Source organism: Coffea arabica, chromosome 11e (genome assembly GCF_036785885.1).
Source record: "Coffea arabica cultivar ET-39 chromosome 11e, Coffea Arabica ET-39 HiFi, whole genome shotgun sequence".
Lineage (NCBI taxonomy): Eukaryota > Viridiplantae > Streptophyta > Magnoliopsida > Gentianales > Rubiaceae > Coffea > Coffea arabica.
In genome coordinates this window covers 61,748,985-61,761,355 of record NC_092331.1, presented here as the reverse complement: position 1 = coordinate 61,761,355, position 12,371 = coordinate 61,748,985, and the positions used below count along the sequence as shown (strand labels likewise).

The following is a 12,371-nucleotide window of genomic DNA, read 5'->3' as shown; positions in this document are numbered from 1 at the left end:
GTAATTCCTCATTTTCTCTCTGCTTAGGTGGTATGGCCAATTGAAGAGAATTGATAGGTCATTTTGAATATTTGAGTTTGAGTCATATTCATTCCCAGCTCTTCTCGTAATTTCTCTATTTTTTAGCAACTTAATCCTTTTTAATAATTTGAATTATATTTTATTATGATTTTTCTCTCTCGTCTAACAAACTTTATTTATATTTATAAATTCACTTAATTTATTTTATCCATATGTATTAACTTTATTGGTGTTACTTTAATTTGTTCATGGCGAAAAATGTTTTTGTATTTTTGGTGTTTATTTGAATGCAGACATATAGTTTTAGGTTTTTATTCATGTAAAAATTTAATAATTGATTCGAAAATTAATATGGTAACAAAACACATATATGCATTAATTTGCTAAAATAAATATTTATGAATATGCAACAATGTTGTTTTGTAAAATTATTCATGGTTGCACAATTTCACAACTAATACTAATACAGAAAGAAACTGTGTTAATGCAAAAGTTAAAATAATTATTGATTTCTTAAATTTAAAAATATACCCGGGATTGTCCATTTGTAAGGAAATCATAATGAAGATATTACACTTCAGTGTCAAGAACAATTATTAGATAGAAGTTTTAAGTAATTTAAGTTTTTTCGTTTTTAGTACCTTTAAAATATAATAATAATAATAATAAACAAATACGGTAAACAAGAGTGATGTAATTGACTATTTGATAATTTATTTCAGCAATTAAACTTAATATGTTCAGTTGTGTTTGATAACAAAAAAATAAAATATCTGAATTAATTAAGTGAGACTGAATTTTTCAATCAAATCTTGGTCCAAAAAATAAGTGATCAGTTATTCACTTATTATTTAATGTGATATACACTGAAATGTATCAAATTTAGTAATTAACTATTCAATAACTTAATAGATTTAGACTTTAGATTTCAATTTTCATATTTCTATTTTATCAGACGCACCCTGGATATGAATTGGAAAGTACAATGCTTCCAAAGGATTAAAAAAAATTGAGCAAATTATGCGAGAATTTAATTGAGAAAAGTTTCCAACAAGCCCCTAAATTTTTCACTTTGTATGATTTTAGCCCCTCAACTATAAGATGTCGCAAATAAATCCTTAAAAAAAGCTTAGTTTAAGGACTTTCGTCAATTTTGAGCATTAAATATGATGGAATTAAGGGCAAAATTGACCAAATAGAAAAATCAACCCACGATTTGATCAAAAACCAGCTAATAACATGGAGGTGAATGTTTCTTCATCTTTTTTCATCTTCTTTAATCCTTCACCTTTTTTGTCCCTAATTTGATAAAAATAATTAGTCAATGAAACCTTTTTAAACTGTTTTCGTGGGTTGTTTTTTTTGTTTGGTCAGTTTTGCCCCCTAATCCAATCGCTTCTAATGACCAAAAATTAATGGAAGTCCTTAAAGTAATTTTTTTATGTAAGGGTTTATTTATGAAAATTTATAATCGAAGGGCCAAAATCGTGCAAAGGCAATAGTTTAGAGCTATCTGAAAAGTTTCCTCAATTTAATTTAATCTTTGTGTACTTATGGATGGTTGACTAACTTGGTTAACTTGTGCAATGGTTAACCTGTGCAATGAACTAAGAAATATGATAATGCCTCGTGATTTCGTGAAAATAAAGAGCATGGTTTTTGGAGACACGCACAAATTAACATGCAAAAATAAATAATTATAATTTTTTTTACGAGCACACAATAACAAGCATTAAGATACCTAAATCCCTCCCTGCATACCATGTGAATGCATATGATAACAATTACAATTACTACTTTTTTTTTGAATAAACCAAAAATTTGACATTTGAACTATTCATTTTATTTTTAAAAAAATTTAACACATTAACTATGTTTTAACAAGTGCTGGACGGTCACTCATTAGGCAGAGCCATTAAAATACGAAACGTAATGTTCAAGATAAGGAACCAATTGATGAGTAATCGAAAAAGTTAAAGACATGTAGGTTGGAAGGATATTGACATTTGTGTTTTAGGCAATATGTTGAAAGCATATATAGAATTTAGGTCCTTTTCTTGGAGGTCATTGTACAGGACGAGAAAGTCGCTACCAACCAACCAACCAACAAGTGATATGTAGTACGTCGGCATGGAGACAAAGGAGTCCACAAACAGGAATCAATTTCCACACATGGCAGCCGGCTGATCGGCTCTCCCAACCCCGACACTATGACACTCTTTTGACACCAACAGCATTGTGTTGTGTTGGGTAGTGATGAATTCGTTTTCAGGGTGGCATTTGGCATAACGATCAACGCGCCGTCGCTACATCTCCAAGACCCGTGTAAGATCATCTGTGGTTCCATCAAAAAGCCTTCAAAACAAGAGCTTTATCCAAGCATTAAAAATTTTAGTATTGGTTTCCTTTAGCCAAACTTTGGGACTGTCTTTAATGAATTATGAAACAAACAAAAACAGTTTTTTTTAAGTCGAATTAAATATGCAACAATCAGTTCAAAAGTAGTGAAATTGCAACAAGAGATTTGCCCAAAAAACCGTGTCCGACCGCGTATACCCGGGAATCGGACAGCGAAAGGGGGGGAAAAAGAAGAAAATGCTTGGGAATTTCAAGAGATCCGTGTCTTTAGTCGATGGCGTTTACTTTTAGTTGTAGTTAACGTTGTCCACGAGACAAATTATGAAACTAATCAAATTGCTTTTTTGTTTCTTCAGATGTCCGACACTGCACACACATGCACATGCATGTATGCTTACTTCCATATAGAAAAACATGCCTTGACAAATGAGTGAGTTTGGACGAATAAATTTCGGAACCTTAGATCTCATCACATGTGATTTGGCAATAAATGATTTTTGATGGAAAGAATTTAAATTCTTATCCGTTAGTATTATTATATGAAATGCGTATACTATATATGATGCATGCAGTAGGTTCTTGTATGTGGTTTTTGTTTGATTAATTGCACTTAATAATAATAATAATTCATGCCTTGTACCATCTTAATTAGCATCCACAACCTAATGACCTGCCCCTTGCGCGTCTTTCTACCATCAATGAAGGAAAGGAAAAAAAAAGGTGAATTATACCATATGATAGCATTGCCCATGAGTGTGCTGCTGCTGGACGCCCCTTTGGCCAACACCATCACGCAAACACAATAATGTGTCCTTGGACTATATGCACAAATCCATCCTTTTGGATTCAGGTTTGCCTCTTGACGAAGTGAAAACATCCACAAGAGACTTATTCGTTCTATATAGTAGTATATATCGCACAGGCAGAATTATTCGTAGCCAAAGGACATTCATGCAATTCAGATCTCATCCACAAGAGACAGACAGTGAAACTTTATAGTATTAATTACATATTTCGAATGGCTCAAATAGGGCATGGAAATCTGATGCTGCATTCCAATTTGCATTTGCACGAGTTTATTTATCAGCTTTGAGAGTTTTTGCAACCTTACCCAGCGAGCAGTATCTGTTTATAATATACCATATGATAGTCCTTTTGGTTTCAACTTTATTCATTGTGTTCTTCTTTTTGAGGAAAAGGTTTCATGGGATTCTGATGCAGCCGCATATTCAATGGCTCACTTTGCTTACACGTGCCGTGCCGCTCAGTTCTTCACCTTTACTTGTTTTTGCTTTCCCTATTAAGTTAATCACCTTTCTTTTGGGTTTCACCGTGCCATTTGAAATCTTGATGCTTGATATCATCATTACTCCCGTAATGGTCTTCTTACTCTAGGGAAAAAGCTTCGGAAGAAGAGTCAAATTAATTACTGGGAGAATGTATCTAGCAAGTTGGCTTGGGATCGGCGAGGAACCAGAGATTTTTGTTTGAAAGGACGAAATATATTACTATATGTATATGAATTTTCAAATCTAATATATAAAAAAAACATGAATATCCAGAAGTTTGGGTTCCGTCCCCTTGCCCAGGACGTCATTCAGGCCTTGATCTCTCGGAAGACAAAAAGAATGACTACTTTAATGACAAAAAAAAAAAAAATGTTCGCATGCAAGAGTTGCAACGCTCACGAAAGGTTCGAGCACTTTCTAAAAAGACCCACTTGAGATTGAATGAACTTAAACCACTCCAGTTTGAACAGATGATTTATATTTAAGAATGGGTTTCATTTCGTTTGATTCTCCATTTTTGATAAAAGAAAGTGGGTGAGTTCCTTGTCCAGGTAGACTGTGTCATCTCAAATTTGTAAAATTTCTACTGGGTATCTTCCAAAAAGATTTTTTTTAAAAAAAGCCTGTTATTTTCTTGATTTTTGCCACATTTCTTGACTGTCACGCCCCTTCATCTTCTCCATTCGACTTTCACAAGAAGTTGATGGGACAGAATAGGCCTTGCGAACCGGGGATGTTCACACTCCAATTTCTTATCTTCCTGGAGTCCTTTTTGTGCACATAATATAGTAGCATTGGAAAGGTCTTTCAAAGCACTATATGAATATGTAATAAAACATATTCAGTTCTGCACACACAATTCGCAGAAATTCTAGGCTATACGTATTCTGAGGAAGGAGAAGCAATGTGGAGAAATTAAGCAGAAAATCTTCAAGCGCTTCATACTCTGTTTCTGCCTGACGTTAGCGTCTATATGTTTCCGAAAGAGGTAGGCGATGGGAACGGGCTTTCCGTCTCCCCATTTTTTTTTTCCCAATTCGAAATTGGGTCCAGTCAGCCCATTATAGACTTCCCCCATTTTTCTACTAATTTTAGCATGGGTTGGGGGAAGGGACGTTGAGCCAAAAGTTTGGACAAAAATTTATCTCATTGCAACCAACCATGAAGAAGAAATCTACCTATCTACTAGTAATGGAACGGGCTCAGTAGGCATTAACACCTATTTACCGGACCGGGTCTACCTAAGATTGCCCTTGCCACATTTAGAAAACGATGGAGAAGTTGGCAGCAACTGTAACCCGATTTAGAGCCGTGATGGTGATGGGCTAGTTTTGACTAGAGGTGGCAAGATGGGTGATTTGGGCGGGTTTGGGTTGGATAAAATGGGTAATGGGTATAAGTGAGTCAACCCATTTATATCCATTTAATTAGATGGATATAAATGGGTAAGTCAAAAAATGAATTGGGTAACCCAATTATCCATTTATAACCCATTTATTCTAATTTTTTACAAGCTCATATAAATTCATTTTGTAAACTAAATTATCAATTTATACCATTTTACACCCATCATTAATTTTAAATATTTACTTATTATGCCAAATAAGTCTAATTATCAATTTTTTTTCCATCCGCATGCCATGTCGCAAAATTACATATTATTTAATAATTGAACAATAGGAATCTAAAAATTTGGAATAAATAATATGAAAGTTAACAAAAAAATTTAATCCAAAACTTTGAACCCCTAGTATTTTTTCGTTTATAAATTTAAAATTTCATTTGAAAATGTAAGAAAGGAAGCTAAAATTTGTCATAAATTGATGATGCTAAAAAATGATCAAATTAATAAATTACAAGGAAATAAAGCGATAAGATAAAACCAACAAATAAATATAATAAATAAAACAAAAATACTTAACATAAAAAATAGTTTGGGAAATACAAAAGGTTAGCCATTATCAAATATTTCAAAACTTGCACCATTTTATAGAAAGTAAATCGCGTAAATAATTGCTAAATTTTTTATAATTTCTTGTTATAGTCAATAAACTTTTTCTTAAGCAAATTGGTCACTCAACTAATCAAAATTAAAAAATGTGCCGCATTAGTCGAGTGACTATTTTAACTAAATAAAAAATTTATTGACCAAAACAGCGTATTTTAAATAATTTGGTTACAATTTATGCCATTTTGTACTTATATTAACCATTTTTTATATTGAATCTTTTTATTATTGCTTTAAATAATAATCTTCTTCTTATTATTCCCAGTTTCAAAATTGCCCTTTTCACTTCTTCACTCCCAGCGAACGCCCAGACTCACCGTGCACACACAATAATTCAAATCCTTCCGGCCGCCGCCCCCGAAGCCACCACCACCGCCGGCTCCATTTCTTCCTAATTACCTATAATCTCGCCCAATCTTTAGTTTCTCGTGGGACAATGAGCAAAGGGTTCCTCAGAAATGCTATATCCATTCCAGTTCTCTGCTCATCCTCCAGAGATCCCCTCTTTTTCTCCCTGAAATTCTTCACCAGACCCATCACTACTCAAGAAAATAATTGGGATACTTTTACAGATGTAGATTGCAATTTTCAAGAATTTGAGTCTTTTCCACCTGAAAAAACTCCAGCCAGCTCTTTTTCACCCGGGGAAATACAAAAGGTTTGGGAATGTAAGTTAAATGGGTTAAATGGGTTAGATGGGTTACCCAATTATACCCATTTAATAAATGGGTATAATTGGGTAACTCATTTATACCCATATATAAAAATTTAATGTACCCATATTCAATTATTAATGGACGGGTATGGGTAAAATTAGTTAAATGGTTTTATTTGACACCTCTAGTTTTGACCAATAATAAGTCACAAACTAATTTAGTGCTGTCGGATACACTCCACGAGTGCCAATTGGTACAAATAATTGATGGATGGCATTAGATCGGTTGGACCAGTTAGTACTTTTACTTGAAACAAGGATGGAGTTTGCATGAGAAGGAAGCTGTTGGCCCATATACTGGAGGATAAGAGACTCGGAACAAATCCTCAGCGTTCGGCTGTCCAGATTTTGTTCAACGTCATGAGAAAAATCTTTTCAACTTACGTGTTAAGATTTGAAATCCGTTTCAATATGATCATTGCCTTTTTAAGCTGTTTTTTCTTATTTCTCAATAGAAGCGCAATGAACTAGTCTTCTACCTACTTACTGATTCTCCGATAGACTAGTTTTCTACCTACTTACTGATTCCCCTGAAACCTCACTGCTGCTGGGATAATACATGTCGTTTCGTTCATTAAACTAATTTCCATAGGTAGTTATCACTAATTATAATTTTTAATTTTTTTTTTAGCAAGGGAGATACGAGACTTAAGATACAGAGAGGGAAAGCGAGGGATTTGAATATAAAATTTCTAAATTTTAGAATTTCAGTCTCAGTCAATAGACCACTAACAGAATTAAAATTTGTCAAAGTTCACCTTGATAAATTTATTTGGACCTCAAAGCGAAAGGAGATCAGGTGTCATGATTTGTGCTGCCCAGAGGGAAAGATAACACGCAAGCACGCCCGCACGAAGGTGTAAGATGGATTCCCCGAAAATGACGGATAGCGTCTTCGAAAGTGAGGGGACAATGGAAGGCCATGCTAAAGTGGTCTCTGACAGCCTATGATGAGATTAAAAAGTCATTGTAGGGGCTAATGATGAGTTGCTTCAGTAGGATTCCCCAGTAAAAATAAGCAGCACAAAAGGGAAGCCTCCAACGAGCTCCCAATGATTGATTCAACTCAGATTTGATTGTTACAGTATCCCGCATGAAAAATATGGAGCCAATGTACACTTACAAGGCTCGCCTAAACTATCAAAGCACTAGAAATCATACAACAATGGTCCACTAGAAATTACACTAATCTGCAGGCAGACAAGACTATCAGACAGAAAAAGTCCGGGCCAAAAGTATTGATCAACTAAGAAATAGTTTGTTCTCTACAACATTTGTGGCTGATTCCTCAACTTTGACCCATCTCTGTCTCGCCTATTGTCCTTCAATCACTGCTGCTATCACATTTGTGTGCGAAATGTACAAACAAATAAGAGATCGTGTTAAACTATTTCCACCAATCAGGCACCTTTAATCTCCTGCTTCTGTGCACAGCAAGATTTGCAGCAGGAACTTTATGCTTCACCTGTCTCCATATCATGTTGACCGCATCTTCCTTTTTTGGAGGGTACTGGTATTCAAAGTGGTGAGAAATTATTTTTAGCCACCTCCACATTTCAACCCATTTTACTTTTGAAATTTTGCGGAGCTCAGAAACCATATAGTCTGGTTTTAGAGCATCTTTGACAGAAAAGAAAATTGAGAACTTGCTGTAGTCCAACTCATCCTCAAAGGGAAGCTCAATGTGGTCACTCACAATGACAGGAACACAATGGCTAACAATGGCATCAAAAAGGCGGCAAGATGATGGAGTGTCTCCAGCTGGATTTAGGCAGAACTTCGATGACTGCATTCCTTGGATAGACTGGTATAACAAATTGGGTAAATAAGTATGAGACAGAGCATGGTTTAATGTGCTTGTGCACCTCTAACCTATGAGCTCCACAATAACAACCAAAGAAAAGAACAAGCTCCAATTTAGTGCCTCTAACATATGCTATACTGTAGTTCCTTCACTTAAATCTGTACACGTTGAGCCAAAAAAAAAAAGTTGAAAATAAAGCTCTTGCGTCTTTCTTCACACCATAAATGAAATGAAAATTAGCCCATAACCAGTGACTCTCTTTACTTTTAAGTAACAAAGAACTACATGCAGGATCAACCACATCAAAGTCTGACATACAATCAGCAATTTGTGTGAAACAAGAGTTATAAAGATTGAAGGGCAAATAAAAGTTATTGAGGTTGTAAAATATACAGCAGAGGGCAAGAAGCATTTGTCATAACAAAAGGAATCACCCTTGAATAATTAGGCATATTGTCATAGCACTGAAATTAAAAGAAAAAAAATTAACTCTGTGTGTGTGTGTCATGGAGTTATGAGGAAACGTCTGCATTTCAAAACCTTCCAAGATGCAAGAGACAACTGTCTCTCAAAAACACCAGATACGTACAAGCAGAACACTTACAGCATTTACGCCTTCCCCAGTTGGATCACTCTTTTCATAAATGACATCCTCATAGCCAGCCAAAACTTGTTCCAGTTTAGCACGGATCTTTCCCTCCTGTCACATGCATAAAAGTACATTATTCTTCTTTCCCCATGCCTCTTCTCCCGAAAAAGTACACTGAATACCCTCAACTATCAAAATGACATACATCTTTCCTAATAGTCTTTCCCCTAAAGAAAAGAAGTGTTTCACGAGATGCATAGGGATCAGGAGAGTTGTCATCCACAAAAGAATCCACTATGTGTACATAAGGAGCCACAACATCTTTCCTCAGATTAGCCAAGCTTTTGTGATAGCGGCCAAAATCAGCCACAATCAGAATTGTATCATTCAGTTGACCTCGGTGAAATCTGAAAGCATTCGGATGATGCATTGGAATTACATGGTCCCTACCTGCAGATCTCTGCCAGTATTGGGATCTTCTTAAAATATCAATAAGGTCAGCCTGGAAGTCAGGAAATGTCAATCAAAAGCCAGCTACTAAAAAGATACAGTAGACAAGAAGTTTTGTAGTATACATAGGCAAATGAAGGGTACAGCGAGAAAGCTTCCCGTACCATATGTTACAGATTAGCGATGGGCAGGGAAAAAATAATAAAAAACTTTGAGATTGGATTCTTATTCAGTATTTGCACCAAAAGCCAATAACCTATCAACCCTATTCAACATCCTCGCATATGTGAAACTAGAACGAAAACATGGTGCTTTTCTCATATGCCCTTTTCAAGTAACAAAAGTTATGCAAATGAATATATGAGAATATCTAGAAGATGTTATAAGAGGACGGAAAACTAAAATTCCAAAAAGAATGCAGTCATTTGGCAAGATTCCTGATTGGAGCTAATCTAGGAAATTTGCAGTCTTTAAGCGTTGTTATGCTAAGGGGGCTTCAGAAATTATGTTTGTGGCTTTATTGCTAGGGTGCTGAACTCCCATCCTGTTTTGCATCTTTTATGTAACAAAGACTAGTTCTAGACTTGAATTCATGGCAACCATCTGTATTGGGTAAGAAGTTCTAATCGGACACAAAGTACTCTTGCTTTCCAAGTTTGTGGATTGTATAGATATATCAGCTCCCTCAGCCACTTTATGCAATGAATATACCACTACAAACAGACTCCATCTCTTCTAGGTCTCAAGGTGCAATTCTTCTTCCCTCCCTCACTTCTTCTCTTATTTCTGCACTCTATACTTCTAAAGTCCAGTTTGTTTATGCATAGCATCTATCTATTTTCTCCAGCTAGCCCATCCTTCAGAGCTTTTTGACTGGATATAATGCCAACTGAAAGATTAACACCCTAAACCCTTACAGCCTTCAAATGCAGTAAGTTGGAATCTCATTAGGCTATTTTTAATGCTGAAACTGAAAAAATCATGCACAGTTACAACTACAAATTGTTACAGCTAGTGCAAAGTATTCACAGTGACTAACTAGATGCAGCAATGCACAGGGAGCGTAGCTTCCAGAAACACTATTAAATGCTTTTTGACAGAAAAATAAATCTGAAGCTGCTGCATTATCTCAATGTCTTTGTCCCAGAATTTAAACTGTGTCATGATCAACACGCAACAATTAGGCAAAGTCAAAAAACCATGATGAACCCCAACATGAAATTGCAGAAATCATACCTTAAGCCTAAATCACATTTCAGTAGGATAACTCATGTCTGTTTAATGAGAAAAACCAAAGTCATGACAACAAATCTTCAGAACAGTGGTGATACATTATGCATTTAATGACTCCAGGATTGCAATGTACAAAACTTAGTGCAACAAGAAGATTGATTATTTATATATATATATATATATATATATACGTTGCTCAAGATAAAACCATTTAGAACAACCGTCTGATAATGCAAGAACGCAAAAACTGATATATCACAATTCCCTCCTCTAAGAATATCATGCTGACGCCCAAGAAGCAATATATATCAAGTTCCAAGCAAAGAGTTCCTATGAGACACGTAACAAGAATAAAGTCCACGAACACTAGAACGAAATTTAGAATGCACGTATAATCCTAATTGCACATATAAAAGCAAAAGAGATCATTCCCATTAGACTCAATCATTTTGACCATAATTGAGAGAAATTTTCATCAACAATTCCACATTACAATGGGATATACATCCAATTCCAAGAACAGCTCAAATTTGGTCTCCCAATCAATTATAGACAAGCATGAGAGTAGGCATACGTTTGCACAGCAGGCATTAGTCAGCAGCACTGCCAAATTCACCAAAGCATTTCCGATTGGATCAATTGTTCAATCATCAAATCTCGAAATATTTGGCCAAATATTTAAACGGAACTTGATAATTCAAAATTAGCCGATCAGAGAGAGTGAAGGTAAAATCAATAACAAATTTCCAATTGACTCTCCAAATTAAACAGCCAATTCACACATACAAAAGGTAAAAAGTTCAAAAAATCAACAAATTACCTGCAATTGCTTATCTATTTCCGTCTCCGGATCAGTCATTGTATGACCATGAATATTGAAACTCAAAGAAGAAAAAAAGGGTACAAAGAAGACGTCAGCAGAGTCCGGATCCAAAACCCTAACAGCCTCCCCAGACGCGGTGGTTGCATTCTCCTCGTCACCATTGGCATTATACAACAAGGAAGCCATCATCCAATACTCCACACTATGCTGCTTTCTCAGCCCCGACCTCTCCGGCCAAGGCGGAAGATTATCCGCCGTCACGGCTGCGTTATCATCAACGTGCTTCCCTTTCTGCATCATTCCGACGTGGAACCTCCGGGGCAGCTCGTACATGTAAACACGTAGAGGCGCAGATGATCCAGTGAGGCAGGGAGCAGCGGAAATTGAGCGCAGATCGAGTAGGGGTAATCTCGACTTATAATCGAATTGAATTGTGTCGGTATATACAAAAAAGCGAAGCCAAATGCGAAAAAGATTACTAAGCAAATAACCGTTGAGCTAGTACCAAATGTTGGCTTCATTTTTTGGCTCTCCGATGTCTGTTTGCTCTCGGTACTTACATGTTTGTGTAGCAGGAAAATTTTGGGAAGACGACAATGAGGGGAGAGAGAGGGATTGGGAAAAGGAAAATGGAAAGATTGAGCTTAATTTTTATACTACTATTAGACTATCACCTGTCAAGAAAGGAATTTCTTGTGCTGTAAGTTCGATGCTCGTGATTTTGGGAGTAACAGAGAAGTGGGTGTTCTGGGATTGGAATTGGGCTTTTGGGGACCTTCCTTCCAATTAAGGCATGGCTGCTACTGGTGTTAGTCTGTCATTGGGGTCTTACTGGCGCTGCCATTGGGTGTAGTCGCTTGGTTTTGTTTTTGCTGAAAAAAAGTTTGATTGGGTTTGTCCTTGATCACGAGTCCGGATATATACTACTTTATTTCAAGGTCATAGACTGTTTCTACCTTTGATGAGAAAGAGTACTGTGTTTGGATTAATATGATTTGAGATAAAATAATTTATTTCATAAATTTCAATCGCTTTGTTATCTTCTTAATCATTCTTTTATTTCACATACATCACATCACAA

The 12,371-nt window shown here is 35.8% G+C and overlaps 1 protein-coding gene across 1 annotated transcript; it reads right to left on the bottom strand.

Annotated features, from left to right (window-relative positions):
• Positions 1-7,406: 7,406 nt before the first annotated feature.
• On the bottom strand, positions 7,407-12,177 carry LOC113716992 (probable arabinosyltransferase ARAD1). Its single transcript, XM_027241602.2, has 4 exons — positions 11,288-12,177; positions 8,990-9,286; positions 8,800-8,895; positions 7,407-8,195 (listed from the first exon to the last, which is right to left on the bottom strand). The coding sequence occupies exons 1-4, from the start codon at positions 11,621-11,623 to the stop codon at positions 7,779-7,781; spliced, it is 1,146 nt and encodes a 381-aa protein (XP_027097403.2). The 5' UTR covers positions 11,624-12,177; the 3' UTR covers positions 7,407-7,778.
• Positions 12,178-12,371: the final 194 nt, after the last annotated feature.